The sequence below is a fragment of the Ambystoma mexicanum genome, chromosome 3p, assembly GCF_040938575.1.
Source record: "Ambystoma mexicanum isolate Mex_15411 chromosome 3p, UKY_AmexF1_1, whole genome shotgun sequence".
In the NCBI taxonomy this organism is placed as follows: Eukaryota; Metazoa; Chordata; class Amphibia; order Caudata; family Ambystomatidae; genus Ambystoma; species Ambystoma mexicanum.
In genome coordinates, this window is record NC_090925.1 from 355,274,510 (window position 1) to 355,297,458 (window position 22,949).

General features: G+C 48.0%; 1 protein-coding gene across 1 annotated transcript in view; it reads right to left on the reverse strand.

Annotated features, from left to right (window-relative positions):
- Nucleotides 1–22,949, reverse strand: part of DUSP15 (dual specificity phosphatase 15) — a 321,250-nt gene that overhangs the window by 122,003 nt on the left and 176,298 nt on the right. The window contains exons 5-6 of the mRNA XM_069651004.1: nucleotides 15,650–15,724; nucleotides 7,793–7,964 (exon numbers count right to left, since the gene is read on the reverse strand). Coding sequence (XP_069507105.1) covers nucleotides 7,793–7,964; nucleotides 15,650–15,724 — 247 coding nt within the window. The remainder of the gene's footprint in view (nucleotides 1–7,792; nucleotides 7,965–15,649; nucleotides 15,725–22,949) is intronic.

The following is a 22,949-nucleotide window of genomic DNA, read 5'->3' on the forward strand; positions in this document are numbered from 1 at the left end:
GGGTTCCCAGTGGAGGGGGACCACCACGTTTTTGCCATGTACTGACATTTTGAAACAGCAAGTGTACTGGGATTACCAAACTGCAATTTGGAAACTGGCGTAGAGTGGCACTGAACAAGAATGGCTATAATGGGGCTGTGGAAAATGTGTATGTATCAGGGTTGTCAAACTCAGAGACCGCTGGGATGATACAACCAGCACTATATATGGATTGTAAAAATGGTTCATTGCCAATGGGGTGCACCCTGGAATTGAGTATTAGGAAACTGAGAATTTAGCTGAATGTTTAACAAGAAACTTGGAGTAAAACTGGACTGGAGCACTCTGGCAGCATGCATACACAGAGCAAGTGGGTCATATGCTGGTATTATCCTGTATTGCACATTTTAGAACATACAGGATGGTCAAACTGGGAATATACTGGTGTTGTGCAAAGTGGGAGTTTACTAGACTTGTCTAAGAGGACAGTGAGGGTTTTATGGAACTGTGTATTAGCTCAATGGGAGTTCACCAGACAGTTTGCAATGGGAAACTGTTTTTTTTGGCATTTTCATATTGTGTATATACTGATATTGTGAACACTGTTGATATATTATATATTGGCAATGATTGCTAAACTGGGAATATACTGTCATAGTGAAAACGGAGAGTATACTCAGATTGTCAAACTAGTAGGAGTGTTCTGAGGCAGCACAAACCGGAATTATACGCAAATGGTCAATTTTGGAATGTAACAGAAGTACAAAACTGGAAGCGCAATTAGATTGTTAAACTGGGAGTGCAAGAGATTGTGCCGTATATTTAGGGTGTCAAACAAAATGGGATTTCAAACAGGGAATATATCGAAATGGTCAAAATGGGGATATACTGGGGTGGATAAACTGGTAATATACTGTGAGGGTGAAACGGGGAATATCAAACTAGAAATATAATGGAGTTTACACAATGGCAATTTACTGGGATTGTCAAACTGAGAACTCAATAGGACTGAGAAAATGTCACCTGCATATATCATCATACAACACGGTACTGGGTTGCAACTGGGAGCATACTGGATTGCCAAAGTTAAGTCCCACTGGGATTTCCAATCTGACATAAACTGGAACTTTTTAGACTGGGAGTGGACTGGTGTTATCGCAAGTTTGCATGTGGGATTCATTGCAAATCCTGCTGGCAGGCAGATGAAAGACGGCTGGCACAATGACAGCTCTTGCTCTTTTATTAGCTCCAGTGCCAACAGCGGGGCACATGCTGACGTTGTGCCAGGGATAAGGCTAGCCACATTTGGTGTTTCTGCTGGAGATGCAACTAACAAGGCCGATGTAATGACCCAAAGCGGGCTGTCTCTGCATGGGCTGACCTGGCGCAGTGACCCAAAGCGGGCTGTCTCTGCACGGACTGACCTGGCGCAATGACTCAAAGGGGGCTGTCTCTGCCCAGGCTGACCTGGTGCAGTGACCCAAAGCGGGCTGTCTCTGCATGGGCTGACCTGGCGCAGTGACCCAAAGCGGGCTGTCTCTGCCCAGGCTGACCTGGTGCAGTGACCCAAAGCGGGCTGTCTCTGCACGGGCTGACCTGGCGCAATGACCCAAAGCGGGCTGTCTCTGCACGGGCTGACCTGGCGTAATGACCCAAAGGGGGCTGTCTCTGCACGGGCTGACTGGCGCAGTGACCCAAAGCGGGCTGTCTCTGCACTGGCTGCACTGGCTGACCTGGCGCAGTGACCCAAAGTGGGCTGTCTCTGCCCAGGCTGACCTGGTGCAGTGACCCAAAGCGGGCTGTCTCTGCACGGGCTGACCTGGCGCAATGACCCAAAGCGGGCTGTCTCTGCACGGACTGACCTGGCGCAATGACCCAAAGGGGGCTATCTCTGCCCAGGCTGACCTGGTGCAGTGACCCAAAGCGGGCTGTCTCTGCATGGGCTGACCTGGCGCAGTGACCCAAAGCGGGCTGTCTCTGCCCAGGCTGACCTGGTGCAGTGACCCAAAGCGGGCTGTCTCTGCACGGGCTGACCTGGCGCAATGACCCAAAGCGGGCTGTCTCTGCACGGGCTGCACGGGCTGACCTGGCGTAATGACCCAAAGGGGGCTGTCTCTGCACGGGCTGACTGGCGCAGTGACCCAAAGCGGGCTGTCTCTGCACTGGCTGACCTGGCACAGTGACCCAAAGTGGGCTGTCTCTGCCCAGGCTGACCTGGTGCAGTGACCCAAAGCGGGCTGTCTCTGCACGGGCTGACCTGGCGCAATGACCCAAAGGGGGCTGTCTCTGCAAGGGCTGACTGGCGCAGTGACCCAAAGCGGGCTGTCTCTGCACGGGCTGACCTGGTGCAGTGACCCAAAGCGGGCTGTCTTTGCACTGGCTGACCTGGCGCAGTGACCCAAAGTGGGCTGTCTCTGCCCAGGCTGACCTGGTGCAGTGACCCAAAGCGGGCTGTCTCTGCATGGGCTGACCTGGCGCAATGACCCAAAGTGGGCTGTCTCTGCACTGGCTGACCTGGCGCAGTGACCCAAAGCGGGCTGTCTCTGCCCAGGCTGACCTGGTGCAGTGACCCAAAGCGGGCTGTCTCTGCACGGGCTGACCTAGCGCAATGACCCAAAGGGGGCTGTCTCTGCACGGGCTGACTGGCGCAGTGACCCAAAGTGGGCTGTCTCTGCACGGGCTGACCTGGTGCAGTGACCCAAAGCGGGCTGTCTCTGCACGGGCTGACCTGGCGCAGTGACCCAAAGCAGGCTGTCTCTACATGGGCTGACCTGACTCAATGACCCAATGCGGGCTGTCTCTGAACGGGCTGACCTGACGCAAAGACCCAAAGTGGGCTGTCTCTGCACGGGCTGTCCTGGAGCAATGACCCAAAGCGGGCTGTCTCTGCACGGGCTGACCTGGTGCAGTGGCCCAAAGCAGGCTGTCTCTGCACGGGCTGTCCTGGAGCAATGACCCGAAGTAGGCTGTCTCTGCACGGGCTGACCTGGTGCAGTGACCCAAAGCGGGCTGTCTCTGCTCGGGCTGTCCTGGAGCAATGACCCAAAGCGGGCTGTCTCTGCACAGGCTGACCTGGTGCAGTGGCCCAAAGCAGGCTGTCTCTGCACGGGCTGACCTGGAGCAAAGACCCACAGCGGGCTGTCTCTGCACGGGCTCACCTGGCGCAATGACCCAAAGCGGGCTGTCTCTGCACGGGCTGACCTGACGCAAAGACCCAAAGCGGGCTGTCTCTGCACGGGCTGTCCTGGAGCAATGACCCAAAGCGGGCTGTCTCTGCACGGGCTGACCTGGTGCAGTGACCCAAAGCAGGCTGTCTCTGCACGGGCTGTCCTGGAGCAATGACCCAAAGCGGGCTGTCTCTGCACGGGCTGACCTGGTGCAGTGACCCAAAGCGGGCTGTCTCTGCACGGGCTGACCTGGTGCAGTGGCCCAAAGCGGGCTGTCTCTGCCCGGGCTGTCCTGGCGCAGCGACCTGATCCCTGCTTCCGCAGCAGCACCAGAGCATATGTGGCCAGTGTGCCAGTGCATCCAGATGTGCACACCCTGACATTGTGCCAGTGCCAACTCAGCCAAAATCCCTGGCACTAGAACCACCACACATCTGATCATTGCTCCTAACCCAGGGTGGGGTTATTGCCTCAGCAAAGCAAACAGTATACATGTGCCACAAAGAGGTTCACGGAGGGAAGTGCTGTCAGAGACCCTTCCCAGCCTGTCTGATATCCTTGCTGTCTCTCTGGGGTGGTCTGGGCCTGCCAACAGAGCGCACCCAAGCTTGCAAGCAAGCCGCCGACAAAGACTGGGGGTCTTGTCTGTAGCTCTGCTGGCTGTCCAGCCCTTCAAACACCATTTAAACCTTGGCTTACTTTCCTTCTGCCACCGACAACAGAAAGTAACAAGCATGGGCAATGCCAACAGTTTGAGCTTGTGTGCAGGCATGGGCAAGGCACTTGCCAGACATTGCCGTAGTGGTATGAACTGGCTATTGATGGTAGCAGGCGCAAAATGGTGCGAGTACCTGTGCATCTAATAGCAGTGCCTCGCGAATGCCGAATATTTATACTCAAGCCAAGACATTTGGCTTTGCCAATGCTTGTTTTTAACTGGACCTCAGTGAAGGACACTCAAAGTGCTTTTAAATCAAGTGGCTGAAGGCAGACCTGGCTAAAACATACACTGTCAGGCACTTCAAGTGGAAAGCTTGATGGTAAGGCTTGATTAAAGCAAGCTCAAAGAGTTCTGATGCAGTGTTGTGGGCGGTGATGCGCAGGAACTGCGTGGTAATGGCCATAAGGATTAGCAAGGCCATGGGCAGTGAATGGGTGAGCAAATAACCAAACACCACCTCCAGGTTGTGTGTCCCTCCTCATATGCCATTTTTCCCTATCTGTACTGTAATGCAATAGTTCTGGCTTATAGGTTTCCCTAAAGCGCCACCTAACAGCCCATACTACAAACCGTGAGAGAGGACAGCTGAGTCCAGGCAATGAAGGGTAACTGAACCTACCGGAAACATGAGTGGTTATTCTAGAAACCAGCCATGATGTGCCAAGTGGGTAGAATGTAATTGAGTGTGCATGCTGGAAAAGGGCAAGGATATGCGAATTAGGCATAATGTGAACTGTGACCTCCAGACGGGTTTCTACTGGGGAACGAGCCCAGTGACTTATGATGGGTTTCTACTGGAGAACCAGTCCAGTGACTTATGAACTGCAGACAGGTTTCTACTGGGCAGCGAGCCCAGTGACTTATGAACTGCAGACGGGTTTCTACTGGGGGACGAGCCCAGTGACTTACTGGGGAACAAGCCCAGTGACTTATGAACTGCAGACGGGTTTCTACTGGGGAACAAGCCCAGTGACTTATGAACTGCAGATGGGTTTCTACTGGGGGACGAGCACAGTGACTTATGAACTGCAGACAGATTTCTACTGGGGGACGATCCCAGTGACTTATGAACTGCAGACGGGTTTCTACTGGGGAACGAGCCCAGTGATTTATGAACTGCAGATGGGTTTCTACTGGGGAACGAGCCCAGTGACTTATGAACTGCAGATGGGTTTCTACTGGGGAACGAGCCCAGTGACTTATGAACTGCAGATGGGTTTCTACTGGGGAACGAGCCCAGTGACTTATGAACTGCAGATGGGTTTCTACTGGGGAACGAGCCCAGTGACTTATGAACTGCAGATGGGTTTCTACTGGGGAACGAGCCCAGTGACTTATGAACTGCAGACAGATTTCTACTGGGGGACGATCCCAGTGACTTATGAACTGCAGATGGGTTTCTACGGGGGAACGAGCCCAGTGATTTATGAACTGCAGATGGGTTTCTACTGGGGAACGAGCCCAGTGACTTATGAACTGCAGATGGGTTTCTACTGGGGAACGAGCCCAGTGACTTTAGTAGATGTGTGACGGGATTATTGAATTGAATTGAGTATTTATATAGCACCTATACACAATGTGTTTCAAAGCACTTCAAGGCAGGGAGGGAACAAAGGAGAATACAGTGACAGGTCCTTGATACATTAAGAATGAAAAATTAACTATCATACTTGGCCTAGCAAAGTTTTGGATAGTGCAAGAGCATTTGACAATAAAAGGAGGGGCGCGGGGGTGGGAAGGAGAATGAGACAGACAAGCAGCTACATTACTATGCCTGACGACAATTGAGGTAGTGCCGGAATTTAACAAGAGGTGGGGGAGGGGAGGACAAAACAAGCAACTATGGTGCTAGGCCTGACAACATTTCTGACAACATTTCTGATAGTGCAGATAGTGCTTGAGGGTAAGAGGGAGGAATACAATGGGGGGGGAGGAGACAAGCTGCTATCATACAGGGCAGGGGACATTTCTGATAGAGAAAGAGCTATTGACAGTGATAAAGGTGGGGGGAGGAAAAAGAGACAGACTGGCTACATTACTATGCCTGATGACAATTGAGGTAGTGCCAGAATTTAACAAGAGGTGGGGGGTGGGGGGAGCAGGGGAAAGGAGAGATTAGATCGACATACATTGATAATAGGGATTTTTGCACAGTCAGCGGTTTTGAAACCCTGGGTATATTTGGGCCGAAAGAGGAAGAGACTGTTTACTTTTTGGTTTAAACAAAAGGTAACATTTTAAAAAAGGAAAAGGACAGCAAGTTGAGCAGTGCAGCACAGCTGCAAGTATCTAATTCCTAAAATGTGAATAGAGCTATGAATGCGGAGTAGCTGGGATTTCACTGCACAGCCTCCTTGCAAATACTTCTTGCAACTGAAATTTCCCAGAAATACAGTCGAAAGACAGATATTCTGAGTCCTGATTTAAAACATATCCAGCCTTAGAGTTTAGGGAAAAATACTATAATATATTCCCATTTGACAAAATATTCCTATGTATGAAAGAATTTTAACACTACAAGGCTTTACTATTTTTGTTTCAGGCTTCCCAGCTATATCTTTCACAATCGTTACGATAATCATACATGTTGTGGTAAAAACTGTGAAAGGGGCAGAAAAAGAGATAGGACAGAGACAGAGAGAGGAAGTGAGAGCCACAGGAACAGAAGCGACGGAAGTGGAGAGAGAGAAATACATGGGGGAAGAGAACGCCGGCGAAGGTGAGTGGCGTGGGAGCCGAAGATACCAAAACGGGTCAGACAAAGAAAAAATTAAAAATACCTTATGGTGGGAGGTCAAAACAACTGCAGAAGAGAGAGCAAGAGGAGAGGCAAGAGACATGAGGGAGAGAAGAGAAAGAGAGACAAGAGAGAAAGAGAGAGAAGAGGAAAAAGAGGGGGCGAAAGCCAGTAGTACATAAGGAGATTGAAACACCCAGCACTAGAGGAACAAGAGCAGGAAAGAAAGAAAGAATGAGAGGGTGGGATGGATGTGTGCGGCGAAGAGAGGCAGAAAGAAATGGGGACGTAAGAGGCTACGTGAAAAACGGCCTAAAAGCCATAGAAACAGAGTTCTGGAGTCAGAGAAAGAAAGAAATCCAGGAATAAATGATATCAGGTTTTCATGGCCGATTTCACCCACATCTGTTGCTGTAGTAGTGAGTGTTAATATTACCCAATTTAACAATGCTCCATTTAGGGAAGGGGTGCGCAGGCGCTGCAGTGTTTGAGCCTGTGTGTTACACTGGGGTATCTGAAGCAAGTGCTTAACTCACTGAGCTAAGAGAACCAGCAAGATACAGAGAGAGTGAGAGGGGCGGAGACAGGGTCTGGAAAGTGTCAGAGAGAGGCAAAGAGAAAGTCCCAGAGAAAAAGAGACGCTGGGGGGATGAAGTGAGAAACTGAAGGAACCGGAAAGAGGGTGATTCACAGAGGGATTTAAAAGGTGAGGCGCAGAGGCAGAAAGATAAAGAAAGGGAACAAGAGACGGATAGAGAGATTTACAGAGCAAGAGTAGAGGGATGTATATTTTTTTTCAGTGAGATAAAGAAAATAAGGACAGAGAGGGAAACAGGGAGAGAGTGGGGGAGAGAGCGCGAGAGGAGGACGTGCATGAAAGCTATAAAAGGTCCAAACTCTCCAAAGAGAACATCCAGAAGAGGCAGAGGAAATAGCATATGCCAGGCTGAGACAAAGCTAGAGTGGCAAAGACTCATATGTAATTTGCAATAGGGGCAGATTTGTTGGATGCAGGTCTAATTTGGTGCCCCTTGGTGACCCTCTGCCGCTGACGCCCTGGGCGAGTGCCCAGAGTTGCCTTGCTGTAGAACCTGGCCTGCTTTAGGAGTGTGCCTGCCGCTGGTTATGGGACTCGGAGGCAGCCATGTTTTCATGGAATGTAGCGATGTTACAACAGATTGGGCTTACCTCTTGTGCCCTCCAGCAGCCATAATCCTGCAGCTGCTGCTTGAAGCCCACATTAGGATCAATGCATGGCCGCAACACCTTCACTGCATCAAGCGCCTGCCTCCAGCTCAGCCCGGTCACTGCCATGATGTAAGCTGCCACAATAGTAGGGCTGCGGGAGATGCCAGCCAGGCTGCAGAAGAAAGGAGGGCATAATGCAAATGACCATCATATTCTCAAGAGCTTCGACTCACCACATCCAAAGTCACTCAGCATCACCACCCCCCATCCATCGCATGCCTTTCCAGACTTCTCTGGCCCATGGTAGGCTCCATCGCATGCCTTTCCAGACTTCTCTGGCCCATGGTAGTCTCCATCGCATGCCTTTCCAGACTTCTCTGGCCCATGGTAGGCTCCATCGCATGCCTTTCCAGACTTCTCTGGCCCATGGTAGACTCCATCACATGCCTTCTGCGTGCCTCAGAAAGGTGGCAGACAGGACTATGCAACAGGCGGGGGCATTGAATGACTAGCAGGACTATGTGAACCACAGGGCATGGTGCATTTGTGCCACCATCCTCAGAATCCTCGATAGCCCCTTCCAGTCCTCTTCGCCAGCATTATGGTCTGCTTTATACACCTCAAGCATTTTCTTCCCCTTTTGTAAACTCTCTAATGGAAATACTTGAGACTATGTTTCCTAGCTTGTGGGGCTATACCCTAAAAAGTTAAAGACTTTATTTATCTGAACCACTCCTGTTTCTGAGGAGTGCAGCATTGGTTCTCCACCATTGCTGGATGCCCCCTATTCTATTTGCTTCTTCCTTCTGAGCTTTCTTTCAGTTTTTCCAGGCTTCCCGAAAAACAAAGATGGGCTCCTATCACACCCCATCGTCGCGTACCCAGCTCACCGTCTACAGTGATAACCCCGTCATGATCAATTACTTCGGCTTCAAGCGGCATCTCAGCATTAGCATCATCCACCTCAGCGTCACCCTCAACCATTCACCTTTGCCAGTGGCCATCTCACCACCACATTCTCCTCATATCCTCATCATTATCATCTCGCACATGGACACTGTCAATGTATAACACAATGCCAACATCCTTGCCGCCATGCTCATTCACCTCACCACTAAATACACAACATCACCATTATCAGAATCCTTCTTATCCAGCTCATCATTATCAATGTCCATCTCATTGCCCTCAAAATCAGATCTATCATCTAACCACCACGTCATGACTTTCAACCTCCAAAGTTCCTCACAATTATCATCAAGCACATTGACTGCTATCATCATGTGCCTCGATACCGTCACGCACCTCAATAACATCCATCTGGCTATTTCTTGCAACTGAAAGATTGCTAAGGTTTTTACCGGAATGCATTGCAACTGTTACAACTATTTAGTAGATCCACCACACCGAATCGGTTTGCTGTCTCCACGACCACCTGTCTGGCTTCAGCGCACCCAGAGACATGGCAACTGCTCTCCTGAACACCTGTGAACACCTGTTCTCAAAACCTGATTCCAACTCTCCCTCTGTTCTGATCCTTCTCAATCTTACCTCTGCCTTATGACATGGTCAATCATGCCATCCCCATAAATTGTCTCTGTGATACCCTAGGCATCACGGACTGGGCACTGGCCTGGCTGACCTCCTTCCTTTCTAACCGGCCTTCCCAAGTGCATCTGGGCCATATCCTCTCCTCCACCGTACTCTCTAACTGCGGCGTTCCTCAGGGATCAATCCTATCGGCGTGGCTTTTCGATATTTACCTTGCCCCTCTGGCCCACTTGATCTCCACCTTCTCTCCTCACTTCCAGTGTCATGCTGATGACGCACAGCTCTACTTTAAGATTCCCTCCTCTACCTCCTCTTCTTCCTCTCTCATACCTGACTGTCTGACTGCTATTCAGGCATGGTGCTCTGCTAATGAACTCTGCCTTAATGCCAGTAAGACTGAGATCCTTCTCATTGGGACGCCTTCTCCCTGTATCCCTCTCACTCTTTGGCCGCCCTCCTTGGGCCCCCTCCAGTCACCCTCTTGTGAGGCAAAAAACCTTGCAGTCATCTTCGACTCCTCTCTCTCCTTCTCCCCTCACATCACACATCTTGCCAAGAAGACCATCTTTTTGCTCCACCTTGTCAGAGACATTCCCCCTTTCCTAACTTTCCCCGAGAAGCTCAATGTCTCCAGAGCTCTGGTTCTCTCTAAGCTGGACTACTGCTAGAGCCTCTTCCTCAATCTGCCTATTTCCTCCCTTTGTTCTCTTCAGTTAATCCAGAATAGGGCCGCAAGACTTATCCTTCCAGCTACCAGGACCAAGGAAGAACAAGCCTTCCCATCTGCAGGCTAGAGATCCCCTCCTTTCACCACCTCAATTCCACAGTGAGTTGGGGTTGGCACCTTGTATATTTGCAGCCTTGCAGCATGATGCCCCACTTGAGCAACGAGGCTCGTGGGGTGCACATTCAATCATCCAGAATTAGCGCACTGCAATCCCTGCAAAGCACTCTCCTCTTTTGTGCAAAATTGCTGCATGTGCTTTTATTTGTTCTTTTCAATCTTCATTTGCCTGAATTGCCACCTCGACCCCTACAATGAAGGCCGACATGGTAGTGTGCAGCCCTTCCTTTCCGTTGAGGCAGCACCAGACCGCCTGATTGCTGTCTGCCAGTACTTTCCAACCAACAGCAGACCAGCTGGCGAAGCCGGGCCACCGCCAAAGGACCGTATTCAAGGGCCCTGTCTCTGCCTGTCCGGGCCGAAGAGGGCCTCCGATTCCCTGCTCAAACTATGATCCACCACCCTGACATTTCACTGGACTGCTTACTATGTCACTGGATCCTAGTCTCTGCATGATGCCTACAAACATGAAAGTAAGTTTGGCTGATCTCCAAACCTAACTTTCCTTAAGCATTGACTGTGCCTTTCACCTCTTTGATTCCCACCTCAACTAAATTCATTTCTCTTACTGCACTTATGACTCCCATTTGTGTTTAGCATTAAATCTGCGCAACATCTGCTTTGCATTGTTTTGCTGCCTCCATTTTAAAATCGAATTAAGCTGTGCCTAGCATTAGATCTGTGCACCGTCTGCTTTGCCTGTTTAGTTTTACATCCAATTAACATTGCATTGTTTTTGTTGCCTCCGTTTTCAAAATCGAATTTAGGTGTGTTTAGTTCATACATTTCTTTACCATTTATCTGATGTTATTCTGTTTCTTCTGGTTTGCACTTATTCATTTCCGACTTCATCTACTAGCTTCCTGTTGAGTTTAGCTAGAACTGTGCTGTGCTGCCACTCCCCCTTCATTCCTTGTCTACACCTCTGTCGACCTATGGCTCTCTCCATTTCTCCTATATTCTCTAACTGCTACACTATCACCTATCCCCGCTCCCTCTCAAAGTCTGGTAGAAAAAAGCACAAAAAGACATCTTGAGTGCAACCCCTGGACTTGCAGACACCTATGTCAGTGCTTCCTGTAGAGAGGTTTTCACTGATATCCGCTTCTCTGTCCCCTCTCCAGATGTATGGACCCCCCATCTCATGTCTCTCTCCTTCCACATGCTCTCCCATTAACGGTGGCACCAAGTGGGTAGTCCTCTTGGCCATTTTCTCATCCTCACGTTGCTTTGTTAATGTCAATCCCACTGGCACCATCCTGGTTCAGGGTCTACAACCCAATCTCCTTCCCTTTGACCCGATCCTGGTTTCTCTCGTTAACTTCCTTCCTTCTCCTGCATCTCCCCTATCTACTCTCTCTCTCCCTTCTCTGACTGGTGTACCACGCTTCTTTACTCCACCTCAGAAAGCCTTCAAAAGCACAGACTTCCTCCACCTGGCAACTCTTAACGCCCGCTCAGCCAACAAACACTCCGCTGACATATGTCTCCTTCTTAAAGACATTCACCTTGACTTTCTCGCTCTTACAGAGACTTAGTTCAATGCCAGCTCAGTCACTGCTTTTGACTCCCTCTTCCCTGACGGCTTCAAGATCATTTCCATGCCTCCACCTCACTGCACTGGTGGGGGGTTGCCTTAATCTTCCCCGAGTAGGTTCCTGCTCCCATCTTATATACCCAGTACTACTCTTCCTTTGAAAGCCTGGTTTGCAAGTTGGTCATCTCTCCCATCTCCACCCTGACCATTGCTACCATTTACCGGCATGCAGGCGCCACCACCCTGTTCCTCTCTGAATGGGCTGACTTCTGCTCTTCCTTACTTTTATCCATCTCTAATCTCCTCCTCCTGGGTGACTTCAACATTCAACTGGACTCCCCTGGCTCTGCATCCATTCTTTTCACTGACCTCCGCACCTCGCTTTCCCCCTCCATTCTCCCTTCTGGGCCAACCCACTCTGCTGGACATACTCTGAATGCCTTCATACACTCTGACCCCTTTCTCCCCCCCACTAGTCACCCCTCTCTCCTGGATAGACCATTCTCTCCTCTCCATCCACCTGGGTCCCTTTGGGCACCTGATCACCCCCCATAAAGTTCCACCAACCTCGTTCACTAACATCCGCCCGATGAAACGAGTGACTGCGGCTGCCTTCGCCTTCACCCCCTCACCCCCATCTCTGACTTTACTTCTGACTTTGACCTCAGCAACCTCCACCTGTCCATCACCAACACGCTTGACATTCCTGCCCCAGTCATGAGGATCCGCCTGAAATCTGCCTCTAAGCTTAACACCTGGTACGAGACCAAACTTGTGGCCCTGAGAAGAAAATGCAGGACGGCAGAACGGAAGTGGCTAACCTCAGACTCATCCTCTGACAAAATGGACTGCCGCTTGCTCCAAAGGCAATACAGACTCGCAATCCATGCAAGGAAAAGAGCCCACATACAGCCACGGGTCTCCGGCGCATCTAACAACACGGCTGAACTTTTCAAGATCTGCAGGGAACTAGCCAACCCTTCCGCAGTCTCCTCCTCCACATCTGCTTCCCAAGCCCTCTGCAATGCACTGGCCTCAGACTTTGCTACCAAACCTCAGGACAACCTGACCACCATTTCTACTCTCCCTCACAACCCATCCCACAGCCCCCTCTCCTCAATCCCCCTCCTTCCTCCTTCTCCCCTGTCACACCCGAAGAAGTTACCAGAGTTGTCCACTCCATAAAGGTCCATTCTAAACAGGTCTCCCCTTGCTCACCCAGGGCCATCAGCTCCCTTGCCCCTGCTCTCGCTGATTTCTGCAATCACTCTTTTGCCACTGGATCCCCCCCCCAGCACTCCCTTGTGTGCCCACTCCTGAAAAAAACCATCCTCAGACTCTACTTGCCCTGCCAGCTACCACCGTATTTCCATCACCCCCTTCCTGAGGAAGCTGCTTGAGAAACTGACCTTGCCCCAACTCAACTCTCGCACTGAACCTGTTGGTGGTCTCCACAACCGTCAATCTGGATTCCAAGTATCCAGAGGCACGGAAACTGCTCTTCTGAAAACCTGTGAAGATCTGCTCGCATCTCTGGACTCCAACTACCCAGCTGTCCTTATCCTTCTCGATCTCCCCTCTGCCTTTGACACAGTCAACCATTCCATCCTCATACAAAAGCTCCACGATACCCTTGGTATCTCGGAACGGGCCCTGGACTGGCTGACCTCTTTCCTCACTAACCGCTCTTCCCAAGACATCCTGGGCTCCTTCTCCTCTCCTCCTTCCCTCTCCACTTGTTGTGTCCCCAGGGCTCTATACTCTTCCCCTGGCTCTTTAACATTCTCCTCCAACTTCCAGTTTTACGCAGACAACACACAGCTCTTTTTCAAACTCACTGCTGACCCTCTTGCACCCTCCATCATCCCTGACTGCCTATCTGCCATCCAGTCCTGGTGCGCTTCTAACGATCTCTGCCTCAACGCCTGTAAAACTGACATCCTTCCCATCGGGACCCCTGCTCCCTCCGTCTTCCCCTCAATCTGGCCTTCCTCCTTGGGCTCTCCCCCTGAGCCTTCAACTGAAGCCAGAAACCATGGAGTCATCTTCAACTCCTCTCTCTCCTCCCTCACACTGAGGACATTGCCACAAAGTCGCACTTTCAGCCCTTACTTCTCAAAGGAATTTTACCTTTTCTCACTTTACCTCAGAGGCTCAATGTGACCCAAGTCCTGGTTCTCTCTAGGCTTAACTACTGCAATAGTCTCCTCCTGAATCTTCTATCTTCCACTCTGCGACCCCTCCAGCTAATCCAAAATAGGGCAGCCAGACTTATCATTGGCCTTAAGCCCAGGGACCGTATCTCTCCTGCACTAAAATGTCTTAACTGGCTCCTGGTTGCTGCACGGATTAAATTCAAATCCCTCTGCATAATCCACAAGGCTGCCTGGGCCTGGGGAACACACTATCTTCAACTTTATCTCACTAAATACTCTCTCTCTAGACCACTACGTTCCTCTGGCACCAACTCTTTGTGTAAAAAGAATTTTGCTAAACAGAGAGTAGGTAGTCGTTCACTTTCCTCTGCGGGCTCCCTCCTATGGAATAGCCTATCCCTCCCTCTGCACCTTGAGTAGGATCTTCTCAAATTCCGGAAGCTCCTTAAGACTTTACTCCTCCATCCCTTCTTCTCTCCTCTGTTAATCCCACAGTTGCTGCGATCGGTGTTCTGGGCCCTTATGCATCCTCAGGGCCCTGACTTCCCACACCAATTCTGCCCAGCTCCTGTCTATCCATAGCACTTGCAGCTGCACACCCTCTGCCCTGGAGGTTCGCACTTACACCTCCTGCGGCCTCATTCTGTATAGCACTCAACATTCCTAGCACTTCATCTGTGGCTCACCCATGAGCTTGGACTCCCCAGCACTTACCCCCTCTTCCCTCTTCCTTGCTGCACTTGCACATTCTGAATACTCACAAGGGACAGTAGGTTTGTACCTTCTACCTTTTCCCCCTCTGCTCTTAAATATTGCATTATCAATGTATTTCTCACCCTTGCTCCCTCCCTGCCCTGTGGGCGCTTTGAAACAGTATGTTCTCATTGTATAAGCGCCTAACAAGCAAACAATAAGTAAATAAATAGAATCCTTGGCCTCAAGCCCAGGAACTGCATCTCTCCAGCCCTAGGATCTCACCACTGGATCCCAGTGGCTGCAAGGATCAAATTCTCTGCATCATCCACAAGGCTTTCTGGGGCCTGGACCCTGCTACAGCCAATGTTCACTCCCTAAATATCTCCCGGCTAGAGTCCTTCGGTCCTCTAGCTCCAACTGTTTGCAGATCAGACGTTTCTCCAAGCAGAGAGTGGAGGGTAGTTTTTTTTTATTAGGCAGGAGCTTTCCTCTGGAATGGGCTTCCTGCCCCTCTCAGACTTGAGCCAGAACTCCTTATGTACAGCAAACCTTCTCAAGACTTTCCTTTTCTCCTCCTCCTTCCCTCTCCCCCTCCCTTGCTAAATTTCCCCCCACCGCTGTGACTGGTGCCTGGACCCTTATGTGCCTTACTTGGGCCTGGCCCTCCTCGTCCAGTCTACCTCAGTACCCCTTACCAGTACATGCCCTCGAGCACCCTTCCCTGACTAGCCTGAATCTTGTCCACCCCTCCCCTGCACTAGCTGACCCTTACCCCTGGCTCTCCCTGGCACCTGCCCTCCTGGGCCCCCCTCAGCCCCTGCATTTCTGCACTTCTCCCTCGCCCTCCCCTCATCCTCGCCCTCCCGCCCTGACCTTCCCCCTCCCAACTGCACTTATTCTCACTGCACTTGCACGATCTGAATGTCACAAGGCCTAGTAGGACCGTTCTTGTACTGTTATTGTTTTTTCTCCCCTGCCCCACCCCCATTGTCTTGTTGGCGCCTGGAAACACTTGTGTATAGGCGCCATACACATGTGCAATATATACGCGAATAAATAAACACATCTCTTACCAGTGGACAAGACAGTTCCCCCCCTTCATACGACAGAAGTGTATGAAGTTCACACATTCTTTAAAATGTTCCTCTCTGAAAAGAAATGAATAACAAATTAGCTCTCCGGGTACTGTTTTTCACGCAGCGTAGTAGCATTTTAAAATGTCCCAATGTCAACTAAGAAGAGAGCTGATACACTGTCACATAACACCTACAGGCATGGTGGTGACGGTGAACACAAGGGGTATTTAAATGCCTTCTGTTTTCTTAAATAACACCTAATTAAAGGTTAGGATCATAATAATAATAATAATTTTGCATTTATATAGCGCTACAAACCCTGGGGTATCTGAGTTTATTACTACCCACGGTGTGTGGTGCTCTATTTGCTGTGCTATCGGACCAGCTCATGTGGGACATTTATGGCACCGGTTACATAGAAAGTACTTCCTCTAGTAAATAGCCCATATTTACCCAAGGCAGTACTGTGTACCCAATGCAGTCAAAATTCCATGCAATCACAACCTTTAATTGGTGGCATTTTACACATAGGAGTTGTATAAAATACCACTTGATCTTACCATTACCGTCAGACCTGTAATGATGCTTGCAATGTGAACAAGGTATTTCATGGTAACCTACCTTCTCTCACACTCTTATAGACACCATGAGACCAGAATAATTGTTCATTCCAACAAGTGCTCTCACACAATAACAAAGATGAAAAAATGCATTGCTCTCATGGTACCTTTAAAAATACTAATCAACTCACTGATTTATCGCACAGCATTACAAAAGATGTAATATCTCAATTCTATAGTGTGTCAAGCAAGTAAAGTGCCTAAATAAATATATGTATATATTATTTTAATATCTTATGGTTAAATATATTAAACCTTTCACATAAAAAATACAAAAGAGAGCATATGAAGAGAAAACATATGAAAGAACATAAAAGTACAGTATAGTTCAATTTCAATAACATTAAATCAAAACATGGAATAAAAACACAGAATAAAAACACTGAAATCCACAATTAAGTGCATAATTCATATTCCTATAAATAGCAAGCAACAAACCCACCATGGATCGGCCATTTGATTTTTCAACAAGCTAAAATGTACAGAGAGAAAATCACTTCTCTGGGGCCCTTAACACATTAAGATGCTTTACAAATGGAAGAACTTCAGCAGCCTTTCATTGCCAGAATTTAATCTGTACCAAAATTCATCCGTATTCAACCAGCACACCTGTTCTACAAGTCGCCCCCTGTAATATAATTCTGAGATGACTTAGAGCAGGACAGGCAACCATAAGGTGCTTTAGTGTTTGAGTCTCATCCTTCAGGCAAAAATGACAACCGTTTAAAATTACCAAATCCTTCTAGCGTGATGCTAAAATGCCATTCAATCTAAATCTTAAAAATGTGTCACACCAGAAGGAATTTGGAAACTTGTTTACATATCTGGGCACAGTGCCCATGAGTTCATCCAAAATGGATAAAGGGCCATACAAAGAATATCCTTGCAGACAATCAATAGTCCTACTCCAGTCATGGCGAAAAAATCTTTTTTAACCATGAGCGGATTAGAATTCGAAGTCCCAGTGAGAGGCCGCAATCTTTCAAAATGCCTTCCACGAAACACTGTAGCTTTAGTAACACAGTCGCCATTATAGTATCTAGAATAACACGCAATTCCGAAAACGGGGACCCCGAATCAGAAGCGATAATTTCCCCCAAAAAACGCAGGGCTCAACTTCCATATCATATAAAATCAAGGGGATCACTTTGGCCCTATAAACTGAATTAGAGGAGTTACATCGAATCTGCACTACTTTTGCTTTATTTTCCCCATCTGGTGCACAAATTGTTCAATTTCATTATTCAGCCTATTCACTATTTGCGACTTATTCGGGGTTGCCCAAAACTCAAAGCTCAAATAGGTTACTTTTCTCACCAAGGTTAAGACCACCTCATCCAGCTACAATGTGTAGCCATACAGTTAATTCCCATTTCTAATTAAACAAATAAGATTGGATTTTTTATGGTTTATTACCAACTCATTAGCAGCTGCATATTCCTTCACGGCGTTCAAGAGCATCTGATGCCCCAGCTGGGTGGTGTCAACTAAGACTAAATTGTCTGCATAAGCGAGCCATGTTACTCTCAATGAGCCAATCTTAGGGCTCATAAAGGATGCATTCTCCAGATAAGCACCATTGTCAGAGATAGGTAAATTAAATAAGCAAGGAGCCAAAAAGCAACTGTGCCGCAGTCCTCTGTGAGTCTCTATTGGCTTTGAGAGACTGCGCAGGCCAACTAGTCTAATCTGGACCACTGTATCTTCATGCAGATATTGTATTAAGGCTAATAGGGGAGAGAGGATCCACCAAGAATGTAACCTGTGCCATGGCAGGCTCCTGTTTACTGAATCAAAAGCCAGCGAAAAATCAATTAAGACAGTGTATAAGGGGGGGAGCCATTCCACTCCAAGCCTTCTTTTGCAGACAACTAAGTAGAAGGCCTTTAAGTGACATGTCCAGACATTTTCGAAGACCTGTCTGAAAAATCTGTAGTCGACGAGTTGCCCAGGCCTCCAGCTCATCCACGACAATGGCTGAAAACAACTTGCTATCGGCGTCCAAAAGGGCGATCGGCCTGTAGTTCACGGGATCAGACCGGTCGCCCTTTTTTGTAAATAGGAACAGCAAGAGCAAACTTCCAGGAGGCAGGGATACGTTTGTGCCTAATAATATCATTAAATAATAAAAACAGAGTATTGGCCCATACTTCACTATCGTTCTTCAGTACCGTATTACTAAGGCCAGTAGGCCCCGCAGCCCGAGAGAAAGATGCCTCCTTAATATGATGCTCTACTGAGAACACATCAAAGGACACATTCCATATTGAGCAGTCGAAATTGATCCGAAGCATTGATTTAGAGGGCTTATATACATTCTCAAATGGGATCACAAGAGATCTTTGGGGACTGAATTGTCCTAGAAACGGCTCGTGAGGAAATGTCGTCATTTATCAGTGACCACAAATTCCTACTGTTACCAGAGATCACAGCTTTCAACATCACTTCCCCATCCCTCTGATTCAACATTAAACGCTGCCCCTTACTCCAATTCTTAAAATCTTGTTTAAGACTTTTATTTTCCTTGGTACAATCCAGGCCCTGTCTGCTCAATGTTGCCAAACACCTAAGGTTCCCTCTCAGAATTATTGTCCTAATAAGGATATCCCTATCAACTAAATGACTCCTTATAGAAGTACCAGTAAGGATAGAATCCCTACGGATTTCCTTACTCCATAAAAAGGAAACAAAAGACAGGACTATGAGGGTATCTAATTTATCAGTAAGAGCAGCGCCCCTAATAAAAAGCCGCAGGTTGTTATTTAAATAAGAACCATTAGCACAGACATTTTTCAGTCGGTTACTCATCTGTGAAACAGTACAAATGTGGGTATCTACAAAAACTGTTTCCCACAAGACCTCAAAACAGCAGCGAGCATGTTGTTCCATGTGGCACTGCCATTTAAATGCCCTGAATCGAGCCATTTGCAATTTATAAGCCCCAGAAAAAATCATTCCATCTGTCACTGTATCTACAACGCCAGGCAGATCTATTCAACCCAGTCTCCCTGATTAGACATTCGGGGTTTATAACACCCACTAACATCAAATTCTTACCATCATCCTTCAACAACACCTTACCAAGAATGTTTCCCAAGGAAAGCAGGGACATTTCCAGACAAGAATATGCAGGATTGCAATAGATGACAATAATACTAAGGGGGTTGTTCATAGCATTCCCTTTCACAAAAATATTTAAAGCCAGCAATCTTTGAACAGAATCCGAGACGAGCTCAGCTTGATCAAATATCGAGTTTCTACAAGCCACCAACAACCCCCAGAAGGACGGCCACCATTAAGGCTTTTTGCGAGCTGTTGGAACTTACTTTAATCTTTCTTTATTTGGGAAAATAGTGATTTCCATCAAATAATGTACAATATAGACACGATACAACCATAGCAATGCATATATATAAAAAATAGAGTAAAACAGCCTATATAGATAGTACATTGAAAGAAGCAGAACATGGAAAATGTAATTCGCAGGAATTTGCTATGCAACAAAAAAGCACTTTCAATATAGGAGTAAACACACTATGCTGTCTACAAATCTGACCCTTATAAAAAAAGAAGCCTAAGGGAATGGATGAACATGTCTCACTCCTCACACCCTCAATATTGGAAAGAGGAATGTCTTGCTCAGGATCGCAAACAGTTTAAAAAAACCAAAAGTGTTGCAAGTCATGCGCGTTGTGCCAATAACATACACCGTTCCGCCCAGCGGTACTATTGCTCTGCGGAAAGGGTGCCATTTGGTTTGTGAAAAGTATGTTTGTTCTAAGACAAAGAATAATTTCCCTTTTCCTTGGGTTTGTAAACCACTGGGCGTAACTTATCTTGGCAACTACGGCAGGGATATTCTTGTGTCAAAATTTCACACTTTATTTATGCAATTTTTTTCTCCCCTTGGCATTTGCTCTATAGAATAAAGGTACCAATGAACTCCCTTTATCCAACATTGCTAACAGATGGTTCCTCACTCCGGAAATGCATGCAGCCAAGTTTGCAGAGAGATGATTTATTGTAATTTAGCCAGACAGAAGAGCCACTGACATTCAAGGTCATTACATCTCTCACCAAGGTTCTGACAGATGAGAGTTTCTCCATAGGCATAGCCAATAGGCCAATGGTTGTAATAGTATAAGGTCTTCTACATGGACCAGGTCGAGTTCTTTGTGTAGCAAGTACCCCGGGAATACTTGAGGCACACCCATGATTTTCCTCAGGAATTGATTTTCACTGACCTGGGCTGTCTTGGCCGGGTGGTAACCCCACACAGCTGCAACATCAATCAGCAATGGTGCTGATCTTGCAGAGTAAATATGAACAATGTGCTCTAATGGCAGCCGACCCAGTCTTGAGCCATATCTCATTATTCAGCCAATTAAACTTGAGTTTAAACCTAGCTCTACAATATCCATCCTGTTATTGTCAAGAAAATAAATCGTATCAATATCCTAAGAGGACAGTAGGCATAACAACATGATCTCATGGAATAAGGCAAGTACATTTGATCTGTTAAGAACCACAGGCACTTCTGAATGAACATTGGAGACACAATTGGATTCATGAGCCTGTATTTGGTTCAATGCATAGGGTAGTGGAGTGGTACGAGGAAACCCTAAGCAATGATCCCCAGACCAGACAATCCTCTCAGTAAAGTAGATGAGCCCGCTTGCGGATTGCTTTGCAACAGCCCAGGCCCCCCCACCACTATCCAGAAGTGAAGACAAATGACTCCTTCACTGCAGATGGATGTTTTGAAGAGGTAGGCCCATAACCATGAGCATGGCCATTTAATAGTGTAGTACACCTTCCCTCGGTGATCTGAATACTATGAGAAACCTGAGGGTATTCTCACTCCTAAACCCCCTGGATCCTCTTCTCAGGTGGCCAGGGAAAGGCCATCGATCTTGGATCCCGACCCTTAGGGTGGAGAAGTGTGGGAGGATCATCAGGGTGTAGGGTCCTTGGGGATTGTTAATGGGGTGCACGCGGGCGAGACATGGTATACCCCTTTCCCTACTGATGACCAACCAAACCTTCCCCCGACCTTTATAAGCTATTGTAAACCAGCTCCCCTCATTTCCACTCATGTGACACTTGACAGTACTGATACGAGGGAGAGGCAACTAAGAGTGATGAACCCTAAGCCATTTCACCACTTTAGTACTGGGACAAGGAAGATGCCTGCAAAATGTTGTGAAGGTCAAGCATGCCCCCTTAATCAATGTCAGGCAAGCTCAATTGAGAAAACCCACCTGCAACCAGTTACAGGGTTGCTGGTCTATAACATGAGAGGCAGAGAACACCACTGGGACCAACAGGGAGGCCTGTGTGGGAGAGACCAGCAGGGGACCTTGTTTAAGAGGAGGCGAGCCGTAAGAGGGAACTGCTGCAAATCAGTCTGCTGTTTGCAGAAGACCGAGACGCGGGGGACTGCTGAGAGAGCTGGTCTCGTGAAGCGTGTTGTGGCAGCTGGGACTCCTTTGGGCAAACTGAAGATGGAGAAGGGAGCTGTGTGGAGAAGCCGTCCCTTTCCCTTTGAACGAAAGTTCTTGTTCTCCTGTGTTGGTGAGCAGACACAGGAGTGTCCGTGAGGCAGAAGTTGGACCCCTAATATCGGAGGTTTGTGTGCTCCGCATTGCTGTGAAAGTTATCGATGGGACCGGTATGTTTCTGACTGATGATAAACTTGGTATAACTTAGTACGTGAGTGAATGAGCAAGAACATTTCCATTGTTGAAGTTTGAGAAGGAATAGTTTGTATCGGAGTGGTCGCGTGCCTCAGAGAGAACGTTTTCTAAAGTCTCTGGTTGCTGCAAACGTAAACTTAAAGGAATGGTGCGGTCAGAAATATTATTGGCCAAAAAGATGGCCAATAATAAAACAAATATCTAAAATATATATTTTCTTTAAGTCCCTATGGAAAGTATTGAGCAAATGAAGCTCAAACTTTAAAATGGGAAGCACTAGGCGGCATCCATTTTGTGATTTCAGGCAGCCTCCTCAGCTCTGCCCTTGCTGCACTAAACAAGCAGCAAAAGCCCCCTACTGGCAGCTTTTTCTTACTGCAGCCTGAGCAGAGCTGAGGAGGCTGCCTTCACTTTCATTTTAAGTTTCTGTGCTCCCCAAGCCCAGGGAAGCACAGAAAACAAAAAATGAAGGCAAAAAGCTGAGGCGCACCAATTAAAAATATAACGTTGTTGTATTTGTGATTGCCGTGGTTGGAAAACCACGGCAATCACAAATACAACAACATTGTTATTCTGAAAGCGGCAGCTTTCGCGTAGAGTCTCCTGGGCTCCCCCAACCCTGAGGGAGTCCAGGAGACTCCCAGCGAAAGCTGCCACATTCAGAATAACAATATTTTTGTGGATTTGTAAATACTGCAGCATTTACAAATCCAAAAACGTTGTATTTCTCACTGTGGCAACTTTCGCTTGGAGTCTCCTGGACTCCCTCAGGGTTGGGGGAGCCCAGGAGACTCCACGCGAAAGCTTCCGCAGTGAGAAGCACTGCGGCATTTCTAAATACCCGCGTAGTGTTTCTGCCTACAGCAGCTTTCACTTTGGGGCTCTCGGGCTCCCCCCAAAGTGAAAGCTGCTGTAGGCAGAAACACTGCAGCATTTCAAAACACCCGTGTTGTGTTTCTGCCTGCAGCGGCTTTCACTTTG